Raw genomic sequence first — 22,767 nt, 5'->3', positions numbered from 1 at the left:
GATGCCTTACATCATCAACAAGGCTTTAGTAATTAATAGTCTTTAAGAGGGTTTGATAGGTATGGAATACTTGAGCCATGGTGTATTCTGTTGTATTGCCCTGCTTATATGCTTGTAATATTTCTCTCTTTGTAACATTTCATACCACAAATATGATGATCAGAGAAGTTGCTCAGATCACAGTAATTTGATTGAACACTGAAAATCCTATTGTCTGGATCTAACTCCAGTCCACCACTTCAGTTATTTTAACCCTGATCCTTTGGCTATAACCTCAGAGAGTCTGGGATAACCCTGCTCTGTAGCAGGGTTAAGCCCTGGGGTAATAGTGGGGATTTCCCACATTTGAAGTTATGAGTGTGAAATGACTGTAAGCTCAGGGCTAAAAGAGCTGTAAGCCCTGCCGAAGGCTGTAACCCCTCCAAAGGCTAAATATAGAGGGAAAGCTCTGATGATGTTTCATGTCTTTACGCACTATATGATTGCAGCTTAAGAAAACAAAGCACTACTATTGTTATTTTAAAGGGATACAACACAGGTGTGTATACAAAGTAAGCTATGATGTAATAGGCTACATCATGTAATCCCCCCCCCTATTTATTTATCAGAATTAGTTCAATGACACAAAACAGGACCTTGAAATTAATTTTATTATTGAAGTGGCTGAAGAGAGGTATGCTTCTATAATATATTCTGACTTAGATTTTCAGTTTTTGTCATTGTTTTCTACTGAAAACTCTTGTTCTTCATTATGCTTGATAATGATTGCTTTATGTAATGAAGTATGGAACTTGCATTGAGTATTAAATGGATAGGTACATGTGGCTGTGATACAAAATGCGGGTTTGCATGTGCAGGTAATCAGACAACTACCTGTGCTATGTGATATGACAAAAAATAACAGCATTAGAATAGCAAAGGCTGTGCTTTTCTGACCAAATATTTAGCATGACTTTTATTTTGAGAGGAAGAGGAAGTGATGCCACTCTTGGTGGGCGGGACTACCTCTTTGTAACGTCCACCAATAACATACTTGCTTGATAAAATATGAAAATGGCGGCTCTCTGTAGTGAGTTTGGAGATCTGGTGCAAATCAAGAAACAGCTAATATCGGTCATATCGCTTTGTAAAGAAAGAGGACTGCTACACAGCGCCAAGTGGTGAGACTGACCGTGACTAATGTGCCATTAGCTGCCTGTATTTCTGCTCTGTTACCTCGGTAACTGACACTGAACGTTAACGCCAAGTTACCTGTTAGCTACATTAGCAGTGCTGTTGACAAGTCTCTTTTATCAATTTAGCTAATGCTATTTACTGAATATATTAACTGCAAACCATTAACGTTATATTTCAGCTAAGTGCGTCGTTAAATCATCATTTTAGTTATAAATTCAAAAAGGATGTTCGCTTTCATTATAGAAAGTCATCAAGTGCATCCAGGGAAAAAACACTGTGAAATAGTGTGTAACTTCGCTCCCAGTTTTCTGACTGTATTACATATAAGTACACATGTTATCAATGTACGTAATGTATGCTCCCTAAACCGTTACTGGGCTCAACTTCTATTTGTTGTTATTTGTTATCAGTTAGCAGCCATATACTGGACGGAAGCTGGATTTAAAAAAGAAGAAGCAATTTTGTTGCAATTTTTGGTTTTTTCTTGCTGCAAGAAGTAACCTGGAGTGATAGCACAAAAACTCAAAATCTAAAAATGACTCTGACTTTAATCAATGTCACAGTTATGTCACATGCGTCCTATGTTTACACTTCAGGGCTTCTGAATTGGCATTTGCTTTGGACCCTCTTCCCAAGGATGAATTACCCCCATCAGCTCCCTTTACTGAGGTTTGTACACTCTAAGGAACAAGGCTTTTCATTATATCATTATTAACCCCCCTTATTATTAAGCCTTAGGGTTGAAAGAAATCATCTTAGTCCATCAGTGTGTGTGTGTGTTTTTGTGTATATGTATGTATATATATATATATATATATATATATTGTAGTATGTAGTATAAACCTTTGAGGTGCTAAAAGTAAAGTTAGTAGATAGTCTTTTATAACTCTGGCTGTATGTTCGGGGTCATTTTCATACTGCAGAATGAATATGGGCCTGACCACATGCCTCCCTGATTGTCTAATGGAAGTACCTAAAACATGTGGACAGTATGTTCCCTTGTTCCACCTCTTCATTGAAGGTGTACGATGTGAAGTATTTAAACCCAAGACTGCATGTTTTATGGCTGCATCATGCAAATATCATAAATGATCTCCTGATCTCCATTAAATGGTCCTGCAACCTCAACTGAAAATGTGTATCTTTAAAAATGGGTCACAAATATATATTGTCATTAAAAAGAAGAAGTTAAGTAGCTTCCAAGAGCGGCTTGGCACTGTAGTGTGGCACTGTAAATGGTGCATTCATTGAGTTCTATTTTCAGTCATGAACTTGGTGTGCTGGGATTGGCTCAAAATCAACTACAGTATGAGGATGTTTGTGCTTGCTTGTGCAACTGTATGATTTGTGATAATTGTTTTTGTCAACAGTGTAAGTGCTTAGCTATACATCATATATCATGCCAATATACCTATATCATGCTTTGTACACAGACACTTCTCTGTATCAAGATCAATTGATTGTTGCTTTTGTGTTTTTCATGGGATGTACTGACTACTGTTAAAAAATGTAGAATATCACCAGAACATGCTTAATGGATTTGAGCATTAATTAATGATTAATGGCTAAACAGTCAAAAGTTGCAGAACATCATTATTAGATCTTCGGTTTGATTAGCCAGTTAATTGCCAGTTACTGAACTGTCAGTTACTCTACTTTCTATGTAGAGAGAAAAATTAGCTGTTGATTTTATGTTCTGAAGTCGACCATACAGTTACTAATTTATGAAAGTAGTTCTGTGTTTTTCTACTAGATCCATCTTTTTTTGCGGTATAGAAGTAGATTTAATAAAGATGATTAGGATGACTTTTCTTGTTCATTGTCTGTCCAAAAATACAGGATGATGCACAAGACCTGGATGCACTTACACTGGCCAAATCCTACTTTGACCTGAAAGAGTATGACCGTGCTGCTTACTTTCTGAAAGGCTGCTGCAGTCAGAAGGCTTATTTCCTCTATATGTATTCTCGCTATCTGGTAAGAGTCTGCAGATATCTGGCACGTTCATATTCATTTCATGACAAGACTGCTTTTACTTTGATAGCAGTACATGTGAACCACTTTGAAAAGTATCCTTCTTTGTCTTCAGTCTGGCGAGAAAAAGAAGGATGATGAGACAGTGGACAGTCTGGGTGAGGACTTGAGTGTTTGGACCAAAAAAAAGGAGAACAAAATGCTTTTCTTACTCTTTAATACTGATCTTTTATATGTTTTTCTGTGTTCTTCTAGGTCCTCTGGAGAAGGGTCAGGTTCGCAATGAGGCCTTGAGAGAACTGAGGGTTGAGCTCAGTAAAAAGCACAATGCAGGAGAGCTGGACGGCTTCACGCTGTACCTGTAAGAACATTTCCTCCAATCTGTATGCACTTTCCCTATATTGTGCAGAGGAATAGGGTGGACACTGCTGATAAACTATATGACGTGTGCATACGTATGTGTGTGTGTGTGTGTGTGTGGGAGCACAGGTATGGGGTGGTGCTACGAAAGCTGGATCTGCTGAAGGAGGCTGTGGATGTGTTTGTTGAGGCAATTCACGCACTTCCTCTTCACTGGGGAGCCTGGCTGGAGCTCAGTAACCTTGTCACCAATATTGAAATGGTAAAAACGTTTGTTTTTACGCATTTAGGAACCCAAAAATCAATCCTCAAAACAACATGATACCATGTAACCTGTCCTCTTTGGTTTTCTCCCTAGCTGAAGTCACTGTCTCTTCCAGACAGCTGGATTAAAGACTTCTTCATGGCCCACATGTACACAGAGCTGCAGATGATTAAAGAAGCGTTGCAGAAATACCAGAACCTCATCGAGGCCGGCTTTTCGAAGAGCACCTATATCATCTCCCAGATTGCTGTGGCCTACCACAACATCAGAGGTATATCTTTTACCTAATGAATAAGATTTTTGCCTGTCAGAAGAATGTTATGGGGGTAGGGTTTAGTCTTACATCCTTCTGTCTCATTTCATTTCAGATATTGACCAAGCTTTGGCTCTGTTCAATGAGTTGAGGGACCAGGATCCGTATCGCATTGACAACATGGACACATTCTCCAACCTCCTCTATGTTAAGGTGAGTTCAGTACTTGTGATACTTAGTGCTGAAGAAGTTGACAATTTACTTAGGCTCTGTCCACACTACTACGTTTTCGTTTTAAAATGCATCTCTTTTGCTACGTTTTCGCCTCCCGTCCATGCTACTCCGGAGTTTTTAGAGGACCGAAAACTGAGAGTTTTAGTTGTTGCATCGACGGGCGAAGACGGAGACCTTTGTAAACGATTATGTAGACACCCACGGTCGCTCCCTGCTTGAATCTTACCTGCCTCGACTACCAATGGTGAACACAACACGGATAATGAAATAGAAGCGTTGCTGAACTTGCTGTTTTTGCTTGCAGCTGTTGAGGAGTAAATTCTGTATTTTGACACTGCAACTGTTCCTTGCTGTAGTATTTTATATTCCCTCAGCTGTTTGACAGGGTGAATAGAGGTCCAAATAATATCATCCACTAGGGACAAAGTGCCTTGCACAAGGACCTTCAAGGTTTTAATTGACCTTTGAATTATGTCAGGGGTTCACAAGTTTTCAGCCAAGGATCTAAGTGGGGAAAAAAAGTCACTATTGAAAGAAAGTCTGGTTCTGTGTCTCACGGTGATGCATGCTTCCACAGAGCATGAAGCCAGAGTTGAGCTACTTGGCCCACAACCTGGTGGAGATCGACAAGTACAGAGTGGAGACGTGCTGTGTCATCGGTAAGCATTGAGCTAATCAGATCAAATGTCACTGTTCACAAAAGTGCAGTGCTACAGCATTTTTTTTTTTTTTGTGAAGGGATAAAATCACTTCATCCAGAAACTGTATTATCATTTAGATAATCTATTGTTTCTAATTAATCTTTTAAAATGTAAAAGATTTAGAGCTTTACAAGTGCAACTACAGTTTTTGTATTGCGCTGGTTTTTCTCTGCTCTAAATTATTTTTTTTGTGTTTTATTCTTTTAACTCTTTATCTTCATTTGAATAAGTAAAAATAAAATACAAACTAGACAACATTAGGGTTTCATAAATTGAAAATATATATTTTTTATTCTTCAGGGTTACAGAGGGCTGTAGCCTTCAGATATTGTAAACAAAAACTCCTGTTTTTGTGCTGATAATTCATGTCTCTTATTCACAGGTAACTATTACAGCTTACGCTCTCAGCATGAGAAAGCAGCTCTGTACTTCCAGCGAGCCCTAAAACTGAACCCTCGCTGCCTCGGCGCCTGGACCCTCATGGGCCATGAATACATGGAAATGAAGAACACTTCAGCTGCCATCCAGGCCTACAGGTCAGACTGAAGAGGTTGAGCATAGAAAACCTGTATGTTTGGTGGATATCTCAGCATCTTTTTCAGTGATTGAATTGTGGAGTTTTTACTTATTAACAGACCTTTCACAAGCTTTAGACCAGCTGAATTGATATCGTGAACATTGTTTCCTCATTTTTCCTTATGTTTTTTCTATCAGACATGCTATTGAAGTGAACAAGCGGGACTACCGGGCCTGGTATGGCTTAGGTCAGACGTATGAAATCCTCAAGATGCCCTTTTACTGTTTATATTATTATCGAAAGGCTCACCAGCTCAGGTATGGATTTTGAAACCAAATACGTTAACATATGCAACATTCATAATCCATAAACGGTCACTGTTTGTTTTGACATACTATGATATGCTCTTGTAGGCCCAACGACTCGCGCATGTTGGTCGCACTGGGTGAAAGCTACGAAAAACTGTCACAGCAGGTGGAAGCCAAGAAGGTCTGCATGTTACAACTATTAGTGATTCCTGGTGTGTGTAATGAAACTCATTAAGGTTTCTGGCTTGTTTGATTAGACAATGAGACACCATTTGTCTTTTTATCTAGTGTTACTGGAGGGCGTACTCTGTTGGAGATGTAGAGAAAATGGCTCTACTCAAATTGGCAAAGTAAGTGTCGTGAGTTAAACATTTGAAGAACATCAGTAAAACTTCATGTGGTCTTAAAACATAGTAAACATCACATTTTCTTAAATGTTTAAGCACAAAATGAAGATCTGATCTGCAGTTTTTTTTTTTTTTTTTTTCATTGTCATATGTCAACATGTTATTTGTGCTACCCAAAAATAGGTGGTAAATGTGAATTCTGCTTATTCCTTTGGTAGGCTCCATGAACAGCTGAACGAATCTGATGATGCTGCACAGTGCTACATGCTTTACATCCAAGACATTTTCTCTTGCGGGGTAAGCATTTTGAAGCCTATGAATATATATGGCAATTTTATGGAAGTAGATTTGTTTCAGACAATGTTTGCGTAAATGTGTAATCTGTGAATATAAAACCAATGATGACCTGCCTTGATGAGAGGACTGACAAATTGCATTTTCATTTTAATTTTGACCCCAAAAGAGCATAGTGAATGTAAATGTAAATGCGATGGACTGTGGACGCTATTTGCTTATTGTATTTGAATATTGTCACTGTAGAGCAGGATAAGTTTTTGAAAATTAATTGTCAATAGCTTTTCAATTTTCATTTTAATATGGTCATAGAACGCCCATGAGTATGTGAAAATGAAAATGCAAATTGCATTACTGCATGTTCTTTAAAAAAAAAAAAGAATTTCTTTACTTTGCTGGGCTGAAGAGCAGCACGACAACAGGTGTACTAACTGGGCAGCTCACACAGGTGCCTTGAGTGTCCTTTTTTATGTTGTGGTCTGCTGGGCAGCAGCATGTCAGACATTAACACAAGGAGACTAGACAAGCTGGTCAAAAAGGCTGTGTCTGTGCTCTGAATTCACTCAGGGTTGTTGTGGAGAAACACATGCAATGTAAGCAGCTGTATAACACCTAGGCCAAAAAAAGTATAAAAGTATAAGTAATAATAATCATCATCATCATCTCTGACTGGATATTTACTATTGAAGTTGCATATGGAGGTGCTAGTTGTAGTTCCCTTTATGCTACTTACCAAAACAAAAATTATATACAGTAAATTATATAGTAAGGCATAAAAAGTCATACTATAATAAGGCATAAAAAATGGCATAGTATAGTAAGGAATTAAAAGTTTTAATATAGTAGGACATTAAAAAAAAGTTATAGTATAGTGAGGCATAAAAATTCACAGTATAGTAAGTCATAAAAATGTCATGTATAGTAAGGCATGAAAAGTCATGGTATAATAAGATTAAAAAAAAAAAAAAGTATAGTAAGTCTTAAAAATTTCATAGTATAGTAAGGCATAAAAAAAATCCAATCAAATTCTAACAAAATCTTGTGACAGGAACAACTGGAGCACGCTGAGGTGAGCACAGCCCTGCGGTACCTGGGTCAGTACTATTTCAAGAACAAGTGCTACGATGAGGCATCCCTCTGCGCTCAGCGCTGCTGTGACTACAATGATGTAAGTGTATCCGAATAATCTGAGCACCCTGTTGTACTAGTAGAGTGTAAGTAGCAGTAACAATAACTGGTGTTGGTGGTCTGTTTGTAGGCTCGTGAAGAGGGAAAGGCTCTATTGAGGCAGATCTCGCAGGTCAGAGATCAGATTGAGACGCCATCAGCAGATCTGTTCTCTCAGCTGTCAAACAACAACACTCCAGTCAGGAGGGTCTCTCCTCTGAATCTCATCTCCTTTACACCCTGACACCCACCCTGCTGTTCACTGGCCTTGAAATGGACAATTTGTGTATCCTGTGACATGAAACTTCTTGGCGGCTTGATAGACTTTGACAAAGGACTGTTGGAAAGATTTACATGTGGATGTGTACAGAGTTGTTTGACATTAAAATCACATTTGTTTGTAAAAATTTGTAATCCTGATCATTTTTGTCTGGGACAAGTTGAAATCTATACTGCAAACATAAACAAAGCTCTTATAATAATGGCAGCCTGATTTTGGATTTTTTTTAATAGATTTAAATACACACGTAGTTATTGTATCATTTAATGCTTGGTTAACAATGTAAAAAGCACAAATGAAAGGAATCCATCAGCACACACATGTAGTACAAAGAGACACTTTGAACTATTAACACACAACATAAAAAAAGTACAACACAAACACATTGTGAATCATGCCTCAACAATGCTTATATATTATGTAAATTGTTTAAATACAGCAAACCACCTATGCAAAGACTGTTTCTTTGTATTTTGTACAGGATATGAAAACACTAGTGAATCAAATGAAGATATTAGTACAGTAAAAAAATATTTCAAAAATGTTAGTAAAAAGCATCTTCTTTCAACTACTCAAAACAATGTTTTCATTGATTTTATTGTGGAAAAGAAAAATACTTGCAGCAAAGGCATGTTGAGGTGTTGCAGAGGTTAATTATACACACATGCACTATTACCATACAGCCCATAAATATCACTCTGAGCAACTTTATAGCTCAAAACCACCTCAATTACCTTAGTAGTATACTGCAACCTCATTTAAAGCATTTTACTGGCATAACTGTATTTGGCATGACAACATAACGTCAACTGCACTGCAAACAGTGAACATATAAAAAACAATATAAAAATACTATAAAGTTACCAGCGAGTGTGACTCATGTTGTTGCATAATATATTGATAAGGACACAGTCCCTCTGAAGCTATAAATAGCTCAGTACTTCCCTCTGAGACTACGAGGGGTGGGGACAGGGCTGGGAGGCGGAGACTGCTGACGAGATCGCAAGATCCGTGTGTAGGGGGTAAGGTTTGTTTCTTCAACAGCTCGAGTGTTGTATTTACGCGTTGGAGTGCGTGTCGGGAACAGAGACTGGAAAAAGGGCCGTTTCTGTGGAGGGCGGTTTTCAGCATCACGTGTTGTGGTGGCCCCACAGCCCCTCTTCTTACAGGAACCTGGTGTGGTGGAGGCAGAGGCAGTAAAGCCAGAGGGAGGCATCTGGGGCCGGGTGGCCTGTATCTGGGCAAGGGTCTCTCCTTTCCGCCTCAAGTCAGCTTTGACCAGCATCAGGCTGTTCAGCAGCTCCACCAGGATCTGGTCCTAAGAAGAAGTCAGTCAACAGGGTTAGACAAGACCACAGAGGTGAAGGTGAAGGATAAGGTTGGAGGGTAAGTGACAGAGAGCGAGGCTAAATGCAGCTCGTGAACATGCTTTGGCACTTATCACCTGGTGCAAATGTTAGAAACCCAGATTTAGTTTAAAAGCTGGCTGTGCATCAAGATTGTTAGTGAAGAGTAGAGGGAGAGAAAAACAAAGGATTTTAAATTGAGATTTGTACAGATGCTGCATTAAAATACTATCAATCTATGAATTAAAGCTTCTTTAAAGCTAGAGCATTCCTAATCAGCATCAAATTGAGGAGAAATATAATTACTATCAAAACTCTGACCTGACTGAAATTTTACATGTAGGCATCACAGGGACGGGTAAATATACAATTTGTCTTAGTTTTTGGGTGCCCTCTCTCAGAACACAGAAGATAAAGCACCCTATGATATGACCTTAGTTTATAAAATTATTTAGTATTATACCATTCATACATATTTGTGGCTGTACCTGTTTGGCAAGTGTCTCATCTGCAGCATTTAATGCCTGACGCAGCCGTTCCCCTCCTGTATTGCGACAGCAGGCTCGTTCACCAGACTGAAGGTCCGCCCCCAGCCTCTGCAAATCCAGACGCAGCAGACGCAGGTTCTGTTGAGAAAGAGTCAGAACTTTAGTCTATTGGAGGGTCACATGTAAAAAAAATACCACTGTGTTTGTCACGGTGCAACAGTAACTGACCCGTTGACCTTCCTCAAGCTTGCGGTCAGCTGCACCGGTGCCTGTTGAACCTGGCACTTCAAGCTGCATCTTTAGCTTTGTCAGCTCTGTATAGGCAAAAAGAACAAGACAGTCAGCTACCAACATCAATATCCTAACATGAACAGGTCATCAGAGCAGTCTTCCAGTCAGGCTGTACCTTGTGTCTTGGTGAGCAGCTCGGTGCGGCAGCGGTCGAGCTCAGCACGCAGTTTGCCAAGTTCTGTCTGAGCGGTGAGCCGTCGAGAACGCCGAGGCTCGTCTCCTGGCGGCACTAACATGGAGACCGATTCAGCATCTTCGTTTTTTTCAAGGGCAGCAGACAAAGCTTCAATCTCCTGATCACGCTCCTGAGAGAAATGATGGAAAGAAATTAATTTGTGAAAATTGATAGCACATAGATTCAAATATCTTTGCACAGATTCAGGAACAGCATTACAATTACTATATGATGGCATCGTGAAAACTGTGTAAATTTGACAGATTATGTTTTGTATTGAAACACTGCGTGAAAGTGATGCAGACCTGAGGCTGATCATGAACTCTCACCTTCAGCTCCTGGCTGTAGAATTTTTTCAAATGTTTCTGCAGGTTAGTTATCTTGTCCTCATACCTCTCTTCGATTAGAGCCCTCTCCGCCTCCAAGGTCTCACTACAAGGTAAAAAGATGCCACCTCTTAGGATCTATATTGATCTCAAAGTAAAACTTTTTTCTTTTTAACATCTTTATGTTATGACTTCCTGTAGAGTGGACTTTTTCAAATAATCCTTTCATTAAGAATACCATGTTCTTCTCAAATTACTTTACTAAACCTAATAGCAACTTCTATCAAGAGGGAACTGTTAGATTCACATCTAAAACATTGCTAGAAATGCTTCTAACACATGTCCTCAATGCAACTTGCTTAATAATAAAAAGCCATTTTAAAAACTCTGACATTTTGATTTACAACACACACACACACACACACACACCTGAAGCCATCTTGCATCCCAGTGATGACCTCCATCATCTCAGAAACCACCTGCTCTCTCACATTGGCCTCAAGAACCTCTTTTTCTTCCCGCTGGCGATGCACCTCTCTCTTCAGAACGTCGATTGCCTGCAGCAAAGCCTAAAAAAGATACAGTCAGCTGTTAGGAGCTGTCTGAGTTGTTACTGGTTTTAGATTACCTTAAAAGGCATCATCTAGATGTTGTGTCTAAATATGCAGAACACTCCTGTTGAAAGCCTCAATGCAACATTATAAGATAGTTTTATAGATGAAATTGTATTGCAGAGGAAAGAAAACTGGTTAAGTGGTTGTGAAGACAAAAAAAATAGTGAATATTTAGCTCTCATGTATTTTGGTAGAGGACGTTACCTCAGTGTTTAACATGGTGATGTCTCCGTCTTCAACATCAGTCTCATCCTCTTCCTCTTCCAGCACCGTGCTTTCGTTACCGTTTCCTGCCGGCTCGCGCAGTAGAGACAGGATGTAGGCCACTCTGGTCTTTGTGGATGGGCCATGGACCAGCTGAAATGATATGAGGGTTATTTTATTTGTCTTTGGTCTTATCCCTAAATCAGTCACTGCATATCACAGAAGTTAGATGCACAGCAGTGTCTCTTACTTGGGTAGCAATAGCAGAGAATTTGAGGGCTTGGAGGGTCTCGTCATAGATGGAGGCGCATGGATTGATGTTGACCACCATGCTGGAGGTTCCTCTGCCACAGAAGAAACCTTGCAGCACCCGGGTCAGTTTGCTGTCCCTGAAGGGCACCACTTGAGGGGGTCGTGATCTGTGGAGGCATTGTGAGGTTTTCAAGATCTTGCTTTCTCAAACAGCTCATTCAAATATATTATGATCAGAAGAAGTATTTGTGACAAAAATAACCATGAGAAAATAATCCTAATTCAACAGGTCCACTTACTAGCTTACTACCACTGCCACATTCAATTTTTAAAATGATCAGCAGTGGTGTGCCTTCATTCAGAGTTTCAGTTAAACACGTACTTGTTGTTCTGGTTATGCCTCAGAGCAGCAATACAGCGGCCCAGTGTTAAAAGGGAGGTGTTGATGTTGTTGGCTTCCTTCATCCTCTCACCGTTGCGCTGCTCTTTACAGCGTTCAGACCCAGCCAGATCACACACAGTCAATCTAAAAAAGAGACACACTTTGTTTTTTATCACTTTAACAAACTCAAAATATATCAAGATGAAAATAAAACAAAACTGTAATCAGGGTTTCTGCAGGGATTAAAGTATAAATAATATCTATGAAAACAATAAGATGACTGGAATTATTTGCCAAGTCCATGAATATCTCAGTTTTGTCAACACTTCAATACAATAATTCTGAATAATATTAATCAATCATTATATATGACATGGACCTGGATAAGCAGTAGAAAATGGTGAATTAAAAGAAAATAACCAATTAATATTAATTACATATGAATTTTAGCTCTTCACATACACAAACATTTTAAACTAAACTACTATCAGTACCTATGGCAGGCTTGAGGAAAGAATATGACATTTGTTAAATACATTTAAGACTTTTTAATGCCTTTAAAGATCTTTTTTATGAGGAAACAAACCAATGCTTTTTAAGACTTCAAGACCTGCGGAAAACCTGTGAAATTTAGGAACATCCAAGTAGGGGAAAATAAGATAACGTACTCGCTGATGTGCGTTACCGGGCCTGAATCTGCCTCTGGCCGGACGTGCAGGACACGGATGGAGAAGATGCTGTGGCTGTGTAGGTGACAAATTTGGGATCAGAGAAGCTGTAAGTGCAAGTCAAACAAGTCTGTTTGATAAAATAAATCAATCAATCAATCAAAATAAGTTTTTGAAAGGCAAATGTTCAGTGTGCTCCTACCTGCGGCTGGAGTTTTGGTTGAGATGAGTGCTGGCGAAGCTCTGGTTACGATGTCCGGCCCTCAGAACCTTCCACGCTTCCTCTGCACTGCGGACCTGGATCCAGGTGAGGTCTGACATAACAACAGCAAGAAGCAAAAAATGACTTTCTTGCATCATGAAAAGCAGCAGCAGCAGCAGGAGCAACAAATCATGTTTCATGTGCTCCATTTCAAAATCATAACAGAGCAAACATCTATTGCATAGTTTCCTTTAACATCATTTCTTGTTTAATAAAATGTAACACATCACATGAGAGAAGTTGCATAATGGGATTGAGCTTCAGCAGATTCAAACTGATATATACTACAGTAATCAAACTCATTTAAAGTACAATATATTACTCCTGTGAATGAGTCAGTGTTACCTTTCACAAAGGGGTTGCCCTGCTTGTCGTCACCAAGCCGCAGTGTGACTCTCTTTCTTGGCTGCAGGGAGGGTGAAGCGTCCAGCAGATCATACAGGAACTCATTGTAGATCTCATAAAAGGACACCCAGATAGAAAACTGCACCCCTTCCTCCAGGTTGTCCCCACCACTGTGTGAAAGGCTGTCCGGCTCCAGGCAAACACTGTCAGTGTCTGCGGAGAGGGTCAAACATCAGTGTGTGTCATACTTTAAAGGAAAAGATTATATGATTACACACATTTCAGGATCTAATCTGACAGTCAGTAAACTAACCACTTGTTCCGAGGGCCAACAGTCAACATTCAATTCCTGTACTGTAATGTGAATTTAAATGAACTGAATCAATTTAAAATCAATAATTTGACTTGGATCTCAATTTGGAGTATGTCAAATACAACACTGACAGTCCTTCTCACCTTCCAGCTGGCTGGTAATGTTACTTGTGGAGGAGAGTCCTCCGATGCCGCTGTCCCAGATTGTAGTGGTACCACCTCGACGAGAAGTCAAATTGTCATCCTGTAACACACAAGAGGAGTACATCAGCCCCTATATGTGAAAGAGGGTACTCAAATCTTTATGAGTAGTGTGGTTACCCAGATCAGCAGATATAATATAAAAATAGCAGAACCCAAATATGAAATGTTAAGACAAGACTTCTGAAAAGGTCTCATGAAATGGCAGCAATTGTAATTGTCTTCCACAGTTTCATGTCTAACTTGTTTAGCTAACATGTGCTGGAGATTTTTATTTGAGAGGTCAGACGTTGATGGGAATAATAATTGCAGAATAGACACAGACAGTATTTTTTTAATAAGATCATTTTCTAATCGTCCAACTCACATGAAACCTTTCTACTCTTAATTGGATGAATACACTACTTCCTCTGTTGTTAGTGGTCTTTGTTTTCAGTCGGTCATCATCTAAACATTTTCCATAGGGCACTGATTTGTCTGACACATATCAGGTACAGTTCAGTCAATTCTAGATTTAAAACATACATTACTACCCACTACAGCTTAGTTGACATTCAATTATAAAGAATCTGTATCTATGTCCAAGTTCAGGATGAGTTGTTGAAAATTATGAAAAAAAAAAAAAAAAAAAAAGAATAAATATACCAAAGTCCATTATTAAAATGTACTTGGCACAAAGCCATAGAAACAATCGAGGACACATTGGAACAACAAGGAAATTGCATTTTTCATTTTATAAGAAAAGTGGTTCACATCTTTGGTTTACTTTGTGTTTACCTCTTTGAGCAGAGAGTTTCTGCGGATTTCCTCCACCCTGACCTCACTGGGTTCAAGCTGTCTCACATCCTGATACATGACAGGCTTCAGGTCCATGGCACCATAGAGACGACCCTGCAGTTTCCTGAAGAGAGACACTAAAGCTCGGGGTAGGAGGCCTGCCTGTTGACCACTGCCTGTAAGTCAAAGCACAAATAAACCCATTTCATAAAGCTGCACACACTAACATCACGATCAGACCTGGGCTTTCTATCGATGTTTCCAAGTGCTGTTAGGACAAGAATAAAATCTTACCCTGAATGGTGTACGTCTTTCCAGAATTGGTGACACCATAAGTGTAGAGGAGTCTGTTTTCTCCCTGAAGCACGTCTTTCACCATCTTTTTCATCGTGCACTCATAAAACTGCTGCTGTGTGGTCTCTGGCCCTAAGATCTATGAAAGATGGATAATGAAAATAATCAGTATGTGATACATAAATCAAATTACTCCAGCATCCTCCTTGTTTATTACTGACATTGGTTGCTATTCACACCCATCAGCCCATATTTACCATCAATATAGATGAAAAAAAAAAAAAAAGCCTGTTTGAAATTATCATTCACTTCCACGCAGGTTACTCTCCCACCAGCACCACTGCTTTATTCATGTATTTATTTATTTTTCAACAAAATCAATATGATTTCAGGTTGGAAACCAATTATATAAATATTTTGTAAACACTGCGCACAAGTGTACCTTGGAGAAACTGAACTTGTGCATGCTCTGGGTGATGCCCCTCTCTGCCGTCCTCATGTTCTGAGACTCTTTTGGTGCTTTAAGCAGCAGAGTCTCTTCATCTTGAACAGCCACACAACCCTAACAGAAGAGGAAAAATTGAGCACAGTGAATATGTCTACTAAAACGAATGAATGTGCACATGCATCATGACTGCAGTTATCGTGAATACCTAATTGGTGACATCTGATCCTGCAACTGAAGGTCTTACCTGTTCTTCTCCTTTCTCTCTCTCCATCTCACTAAGTGGCCGGATGCGCAGATAAACCTTCACCCTCTCAGTATTCCCTTCACCACCACTTCCTTGTCTCACCAATCCAGGTTTCACTGCTAATTTCTGGAAAGACAAATTTAAAATTTTTAATGGCTTGTTGCTGACATGGAAGAATTTAAATCATTGTTTTCATGTGCTCATTCATTAAACCAGTAAATGGGTGGAAACAGGAAGTCAATGTAAAAATCATAGGGTTCAAAACATTTAATAAAAGGCTTTGCAAATATTGAATGAGGTAGTAAATGCGTTTAACATGTTTTGTTTGATCGTCAGAATACACACGATGTGTTTTGGTGAGAAATGTGTAATGTAAACAAACCTCATTTGTTTACAGTGGAAACTTCACAAAGTACACTGCAGATATATTTACACAAAGCATACTCCTGTCAACTCTCACCGATCCTGCAATAAATGGCCGGGGGTCCAGGCCAGGGGAAATGACAGAAATCTCGGGTAGACCTGGTCTGGTCAGACCTCCATGCTCTGCTGCCGTTGACTCAAACACAGCCATTTCCTCCTCCTCATCGGAGGGGCATCCACATGGGGAGGACAAAGACAGCGCCATACTTACCTGTTGCAAGAAGACAAATCTTCATGAGTATGACATAATCACAACATATTTCAAATTTAGCTGTGAGCCATTAAAATCCACGTAAAAGCCACTTTGTTGTGGCCCTTTGCATATTGCATTAGGATACAATATGCAGAAAATTAATGCATAAATACACATTAAAGGACTCAAGTGTTATAGCTTTGATAGTCTTTAGGCAGCACCTCACTGTAGGAGGGGATTAGTAAAAAGCAAGGGTGTGTCATGAGACAAGTTGAGAACACACAGAAACTGAATGAAGCCTTCTTTGCCCTTCAGAGCCAAACAGCACCTGCTTGAGCAGTCAAACAGGAAAATTATTTCACCTGTCCTGACAAGTTCAATACTGGTGCAGAAGAATCTCATCACTGAAATCAATAAAAATGTTAATGAACTTCTTTTCTTTTTTCTTTTTTTTTTACCGAAGCAAGTTACATTAGATGAATGTCCTTACACTTTTTTTTTTACAGATGTTGGGCACTGCAAGTGTTCAAGGTAACAATGCCAACTTTAATGCATGTAGGTTAACTTTTTTGCTATTTGTGCCTCAGCTACTTGGAACATATGATAAATAGAGAACACACTTTTCAACACGAGGTAAGTGCGTGAATACATTAAATTAACGTTGCACATAAACGCATACGAGAAACTGTAACGTTATTACATCAAACATAACCTGGATTTAAAAAATATATATATATTATTATATTATAATCACGATTTACGGTGATGAACAGCTTTACTGTTGTTTAGCATGGAGTGACCCACCTTTAAGCAAAGGTTAATTTAACTTACCTCGAAGTTCTGAAGTTTCCAGCGAACAAAGTCTTAATAACTTCTTATGTTACTGAGAAAAACGCCAAAATCTCAAGAACTTGGCTGAAATTGGAGGCACTGGGTTAAACTGTATCAAATCAAGCTACCTGTGACTAACTACTTCTCTTTCTGGTGAGTTGTTTTACCGGACTGCGTTTGGTTTTTGAACAATGCGCTTCCGAGTCACCGATTGGCTAAAGCGTCCTGCTGTCTGCCTTCTGATTGGCTAACATAGGTTCACATGGTGGGCTGTATAAACTCTGCCTCCTTAAACTAGGACGCCCTTCATATGTTCCTATCACGTGTTGTAAATAAATATGGCACGTCATGAAAATATGTGTCAGTCGGCATGGGTTAACAACGCTCATTTCAGGGATTTTAAAACATATGCAATACAAACAATAGAGAAAGCAAGCAAGTAAGAAAGAAAACAAGGCGGAAGTGGGCGTGAGCACTATCATTTCGAGTGGAAACAAAAATCCTCTGTACAGTTTCTCTACTGTCTCTGGTGGAAAGTAGAAAAGGAGACAGGAGGCAGAAGGTGGAGAGTTGCTTACCCAAAACTTAAAATGCCATGTTTATTTAAAATGCATATCACAAAAATTATTACATTTTACATGATAACAGAAGGTGATACAAAAAGGCTACAATGGGTAATACAAGAAATCCCTGCCACGAGCCATTTAAAATATTAAATATGAAAATATGAAAATGCTAAACTGGATAAACGTGAGATAACTGTGAACCATGTCGGCTATAAAGAGATGCAGGGAACTTAAATGCTACGATTTTATTTGGCCAAATCTGGTATATTTATTACAATATACTTAATTACACATTGCAAGGACATTATTTATTTACAGCATTTATCTCCAAGATATAGGCTTGAATACTTAAATAGTCGTGCTTTACCATTAAATATTATTCTTTATAAAAATCTTGCTCACTCCAAGACTGTGGTGTATCAATATCAAGAAGTGAAACAGTAAAATAAAAACACAATACTGAATGAGGCCTCATGCAGGAATACTGCAAGTAGATAGATAGATAGATAGATAGATAGATAGATAGATAGATAGATAGATAGATAGATAGATAGATAGATAGATAGATAGATAGATAGATAGATTTTTCACAAGAAAACAAGAACAAAATAGAGGTCAGAGGTCGTGAGGGAAATGCTTTTTATCTTTCTGAACTTGGCCACATTTTTATTGAAATCAAAGCACTTGTGCCCATTGCATGTTTTTATCAGTCAATCAATAGCGTCACATTGTTTAGCCATTGTAATCTTGTCCAGGTTCAATGTTTTGTACTATATTAGTGGTAATGCTGTGAATACTGACTCGGTTGTGTGAATTTTGAAGCCTTTGCTTCTGCACACTGTGCTGAACACCATAACAAAAGTAGATGATTAAACCTGTTGAAAGAAAAGTGACATCACCACTGGTCATGCTCACATTATTTGATATTTTGGCACATTTTGTTTAAATGAAATTGTGTATTTTGTAGTGAGATTGATCACATACCTACTGCCATCCATACTGCATAGCGGATCCATGTATCCGATCCAAGTTGAACCATAAGATAGACATTAGCAAAGGTGCTGAAAACAGGAAGCAATGGCACTAAAGGAACCTGTACATATGAAAAAGCAGAAACATTGTGACAGGCAAAATCAAAACAAAGAAAAAATACCCAATTTCCCTGTTTAAAACTTTACAGAAGTGTCACCAGTTTGCCATTTTTTTTGTTGAGAGCTATTTCCTACAGGTTACAAGTTAATAACTTCAGTATTAACATTTCACCGCATGAAATAAATAACTACTTAATTACATTTATTCCCAGGAAACCAGAGCTTAAGTTAGATGAGGTATACCATGAAAGCAGCTTTTGTTGCACTTTGTGGTTGTCTCCAGATGATCAGGATACCGAGGACCAGCATCAGTACGATCACAGAGACGCAAAGTAAACTCCACCACTCAAGGGCCTGCAGGGAGTCTACAGCCCCAGATATGAAGAGGCTTAGGGTGATAGCTAAAAAGACTGAGGAGAACAATGCAAGTTCCAATCATTATTCATCTATATGCAATGTAATGCTCAAGAATGGTGATGAAAAAGATCACTTACTAATAAAGACAGTTAAAACAGACACATTTTTTGATGTCCGTGCGGTGGCTTGTGAAGGAGGACCTAATACTCCACTGACTGTAAAAGGTTCTGGTTTGCTGAAACTTGAATCCTCGCTCGGATCTGCTTGGTATCTGTAAAAGTGAGGAAATATAAATAAATGTACCAAGGTGTAGGGTTAATATAGAATTTATGCCCATATATTGATATAGCTGTGACTTCAACATGGGGTTTTATTGTTTCTTTGTTATTTCCTGATTCACACAAATTTATGTGAATCCCTGTCTGCGGTAATGTTTCTCACACACACCAGACAGGTGTCATCTTATTTAACAATCTTTTGTAATTATCAGCCACTGAAGGCAGTTAAATGGAATTAATGCAGAAACTGCACAGTTTCAGCAGTTAATCAAACTATTGTGTACTATTACTTGTTAACCGATACAATTTGACAGCACAGCACAGAGAAATGTCCAGTTTTGTTGGTCTCCCCACCTTTAAAACAACTTTTTATTGTTTTTGCAGACATTTCTTGTTCTTATGAAAGTTTTTAAACTGTCAAATTTCACTGCCCTCAGTTACTTTATAGGATTATTATTATACCTATACCGAGAGACTATCTATAGGCATTGAGTTACACATGAACAAAAGCATTTTCTGTTGACACTGTTTCACCTACAGATGCTATAAAGCCATGTACACATCATAGAGCCACAGCATCGACACCACTCATAAAACATGAGCTTTCCCACAAACAAATATAGCAACAATTAAGATTGCAGTAATAATATCATTACTATAAACACTTCTGATGTTTCATACCTTAATATGAGGATACATATAGCAACAAGTGTGTAGGCAAAGAGGGTTCCAATTGACATCATGTCAACCAGCGCCTTCAGGTCAAATAACAATGCCATGATAGCTGAAAAGACATGCATAAGTTATATTAACTTGATAATGTCCTCTTACACTCATTCCAGTAAATAATATTCCAACCTTAACTTTTCAGAGATATAATACTCAAAATTCAGGTAAGAGAGGGTCATCTGCTCATATGTATATACCTCTAATGTTGTTTTGGACAGGGCTACCATATGGAGACAGGGTTTACAGAGGAAGTGTATTGACAGTTTGAGATACACTGTGTGCCTGAAGTCATCAGTTGACACATAGTGTTTATTCAGCAGATTTACTCAGCCCTGCACTATGCAGCTTGAAAGGGAAAATTTTACCTTTCGCCAAATATTGTCCCTCAACTAAATAAATACATTTAGACGTTTAGAATCAGTGGGGTGTTAATGAACCATTTAAGCATTGAGCATAAGGATGAACACCTAAGATCAAAACAGGAGGGGATTTATATAACAAAAACAAAATAGGAACTATATATTACCTGCTACAACCCCCGAAGCCAGAGTTGCTATGACAGGACTTTGTCTGTCACTCATTTTACTGAGAGGTCTAAAGAGAAGGCCATCCCTGGCCATGGCAAAGAGAACACGAGGCATCGGGAACATTGATCCTAGTAGGCTGTGGGAAAAAACTCAAATAACTCCATCAACAACAAATGGGTTGTTTATTCCGCCAATGATAATGGGATGTTTTTGCTGATAAACTTAAAATACAAATTAACTAACCTAGACTGAAAATTAAATGTAACTTTTAATTTGATTGGTGGAATAGAGTGAAATTTGTAAATGACACACTGTGTTTCATACCTTGTTGACAGTGCACAGAGGGATCCCACAGCCACTGCATACTTTGCAGGGCCCCAACCGATGTATGTAAAGGCCACGGGCAGTGGGCTGTGAGCACTCAGCAAATAATACGGCATCATAAGAGTCAGGGCAGCAGACACACCGAAATATGCCAAGAAGCAGATGAGAAGGGACGCCACAATGCCGAGTGGGATCGACTTCTGAGGGTTTTGAACTTCTTCCCCTAAAGAAAAAACACATTTTAATTTGTACTAATCTATACAATAGCCTTCTATGCACCCTCAGCACTTACAGTGTAAATTCTGTGTAAATTCAATGTATAGTCCAACAATGTGTATAAAGTCTTTAGCTATACTATATTTACTATACTTTTCAACATTTATTAGCACCAAGCACAACCAGAAACATATACATTTACCGGTAACATGTTTATTTCTCAATTACGTCCCACCCACCTGGGGCTGAAAGTCATTCAGATCCTTTATTTCTATTTTTATTTTACCTTCCCTCTGTATTATCAGTGGCTGTTATGTTACAAGAAATTTTCTTGCTGGACCTCCTTTAAATTACCTGTTGTGGCAATGCAGTCAAATCCGACAAATGCATAAAAGCAAGTGGCTGCTCCTGCTAATGTGCCCTCAAAGCCAAAAGGGAAAAATCCCCCGCTGCCATATCTGGAGGTTTCATTCAGTGATGTGTGGTTTCTGCAAAGAACAGACACATTGATGTTTGGTCATTCAATAATAATCGATGAACTGATTGATAATTATGTATTTTAGACAGGGAAATCACTTGAATATTTCTTATTATGGAAAATACATTTCTACTAAACACAGTCATGTGTGGGGAAAGCATGTTTTTTATTAATGGCACGCACTCATATCCACTCAGGAGAGAATCTTCAGCGATGTACCAGTTGTTGACGTCCCCCTTTATGAAGCCAGAGAGGATAACAAACACCAACACCACGATGTTAACTGCTGTAAAAACCTTGTTTACAATGGCTGACTCTTTCACACCAAATGCAAGAATCCCTAGAAAGAAAAGACACAAAAAAATATAAAGTTCATCATGACTTTGAATGCAATCAAAGTTTGTTCATCAAAAATAGAAAAATACTCAAAATACATGAAAAATATGTTTCAGATTGTGAATATCTAAAGTTATTTTCCTTTATTTTTCACACATAAATTACATATAATTATGAAACTTGCCTGCCAAGAGCATTATGAGGCCAGCTGCAAAGAAGTCTGGGTAGGGAGCTAATCCAGGTAAATCCATTGCAGCCTGTTTGCCCAGAGAGCTGGTAATAACATTTCCAATGAGGTCATCGAAGGTCCCACTCCATGCTCTGGCTACACTTGATGTCCCTTAAAAACAACAGCAAACAAGAAGGAGACACACAATGAGTGAATTCACCTAGAGATTCATAAATATTTTCTTCACTTTACACTTGAGACTCATGATATAAAAAGTTTATGGGAAAAGAAAGTATTTACTAGAGATCTTTCTAAGATGACAGTTAAACATCCATCATATAGTGAAAATGTACTCAGAGAGACATTATCCTCACCTATGACATAAGACAGCAACAGGTTCCAGCCAGTGATAAAAGCCCATATCTCTCCCACGGTCACATAGCTGTAGAGATAGGCAGAGCCAGTCTTGGGAACACGAGCTCCAAATTCAGCATAACATAGTCCTGCAAAGATGGAGGCAACCGCTGCTATCAGGAAAGAGATTATGATACTCGGCCCGGCCACGGCTCTGGCCACTTCTCCCGACAGCACATACACGCCGGCCCCCAGTGTGCTGCCGACCCCAAGAGCCACCAGGTCGAGGGTGGTCAGGCACCGCCGAAAGTTGGACACTTCACCCTCAGGCTCCAGAGGTTTCCTACGGGACAAACTCTGCAGGAACAGCAGAATCTTTGCACCAGGCAT

General features: G+C 38.9%; 3 protein-coding genes across 3 annotated transcripts; 1 reads left to right on the top strand and 2 right to left on the bottom strand.

Annotated features, from left to right (window-relative positions):
- Positions 1-1,024: 1,024 nt before the first annotated feature.
- cdc23 (CDC23 (cell division cycle 23, yeast, homolog)) lies at positions 1,025-8,003 on the top strand. Its single transcript, XM_056398192.1, has 16 exons — positions 1,025-1,160; positions 1,773-1,845; positions 3,016-3,153; positions 3,266-3,308; positions 3,406-3,511; positions 3,640-3,772; positions 3,869-4,046; positions 4,144-4,241; positions 4,840-4,921; positions 5,346-5,499; positions 5,678-5,797; positions 5,894-5,969; positions 6,077-6,138; positions 6,354-6,432; positions 7,478-7,597; positions 7,688-8,003. The coding sequence occupies exons 1-16, from the start codon at positions 1,048-1,050 to the stop codon at positions 7,838-7,840; spliced, it is 1,728 nt and encodes a 575-aa protein (XP_056254167.1). The 5' UTR covers positions 1,025-1,047; the 3' UTR covers positions 7,841-8,003.
- Positions 8,004-8,124: 121 nt separating this feature from the next.
- kif20a (kinesin family member 20A) lies at positions 8,125-17,104 on the bottom strand. The gene is made up of 19 exons (XM_056398191.1): positions 16,953-17,104; positions 15,966-16,139; positions 15,506-15,631; positions 15,256-15,375; positions 14,814-14,952; positions 14,520-14,695; positions 13,686-13,785; positions 13,230-13,442; positions 12,825-12,936; positions 12,623-12,697; positions 11,955-12,098; positions 11,571-11,739; positions 11,321-11,473; positions 10,932-11,071; positions 10,506-10,608; positions 10,117-10,306; positions 9,939-10,024; positions 9,711-9,848; positions 8,125-9,194 (listed from the first exon to the last, which is right to left on the bottom strand). Exons 2-19 carry the CDS (start codon positions 16,131-16,133, stop codon positions 8,811-8,813), a joined length of 2,736 nt encoding a protein of 911 aa, XP_056254166.1. The 5' UTR covers positions 16,134-16,139; positions 16,953-17,104; the 3' UTR covers positions 8,125-8,810.
- Positions 17,105-18,250: 1,146 nt separating this feature from the next.
- On the bottom strand, positions 18,251-22,767 carry zgc:175280 (cationic amino acid transporter 2 family protein). Its single transcript, XM_056397952.1, has 11 exons — positions 22,398-22,767; positions 22,039-22,194; positions 21,702-21,858; positions 21,395-21,528; positions 20,825-21,047; positions 20,500-20,636; positions 19,926-20,028; positions 19,104-19,237; positions 18,853-19,019; positions 18,503-18,611; positions 18,251-18,393 (listed from the first exon to the last, which is right to left on the bottom strand). Exons 1-11 carry the CDS (start codon positions 22,765-22,767, stop codon positions 18,251-18,253), a joined length of 1,833 nt encoding a protein of 610 aa, XP_056253927.1.

The sequence above is a fragment of the Seriola aureovittata genome, chromosome 15 (assembly GCF_021018895.1).
Source record: "Seriola aureovittata isolate HTS-2021-v1 ecotype China chromosome 15, ASM2101889v1, whole genome shotgun sequence".
NCBI classification, from domain to species: domain Eukaryota; kingdom Metazoa; phylum Chordata; class Actinopteri; order Carangiformes; family Carangidae; genus Seriola; species Seriola aureovittata.
The sequence above is the reverse complement of the archived record's forward strand: the minus strand, read 5'-3'. Positions and strand labels throughout refer to the sequence as shown.

What these genes read in the sequence shown, in the direction of transcription:
- zgc:175280 (XM_056397952.1), bottom strand. Translation starts at nt 22,767, where the DNA reads ATGCCTGGTGCAAAGATTCTGCTGTTCCTGCAGAGTTTGTCCCGTAGG. An exon ending in GTTGCTGTCTTATGTCATAG is followed by an intron (nt 22,195 to 22,397) that starts GTGAGGATAATG and finishes GTTGTTTTTAAG; the next exon opens with GGACATCAAGTGTAGCCAGA. An exon ending in TCTCTCCTGAGTGGATATGA is followed by an intron (nt 21,529 to 21,701) that starts GTGCGTGCCATT and finishes TGTTCTTTGCAG; the next exon opens with AAACCACACATCACTGAATG.
- kif20a (XM_056398191.1), bottom strand. Translation starts at nt 16,133, where the DNA reads ATGGCGCTGTCTTTGTCCTCCCCATGTGGATGCCCCTCCGATGAGGAG. An exon ending in ACAAGTTCAGTTTCTCCAAG is followed by an intron (nt 14,953 to 15,255) that starts GTACACTTGTGC and finishes CATCTTTCATAG; the next exon opens with ATCTTAGGGCCAGAGACCAC. An exon ending in TCACCATGTTAAACACTGAG is followed by an intron (nt 11,072 to 11,320) that starts GTAACGTCCTCT and finishes TATCTTTTTTAG; the next exon opens with GCTTTGCTGCAGGCAATCGA.
- cdc23 (XM_056398192.1), top strand. Translation starts at nt 1,048, where the DNA reads ATGAAAATGGCGGCTCTCTGTAGTGAGTTTGGAGATCTGGTGCAAATC. An exon ending in CCAACCTCCTCTATGTTAAG is followed by an intron (nt 4,242 to 4,839) that starts GTGAGTTCAGTA and finishes ATGCTTCCACAG; the next exon opens with AGCATGAAGCCAGAGTTGAG. An exon ending in AAGACATTTTCTCTTGCGGG is followed by an intron (nt 6,433 to 7,477) that starts GTAAGCATTTTG and finishes ATCTTGTGACAG; the next exon opens with GAACAACTGGAGCACGCTGA.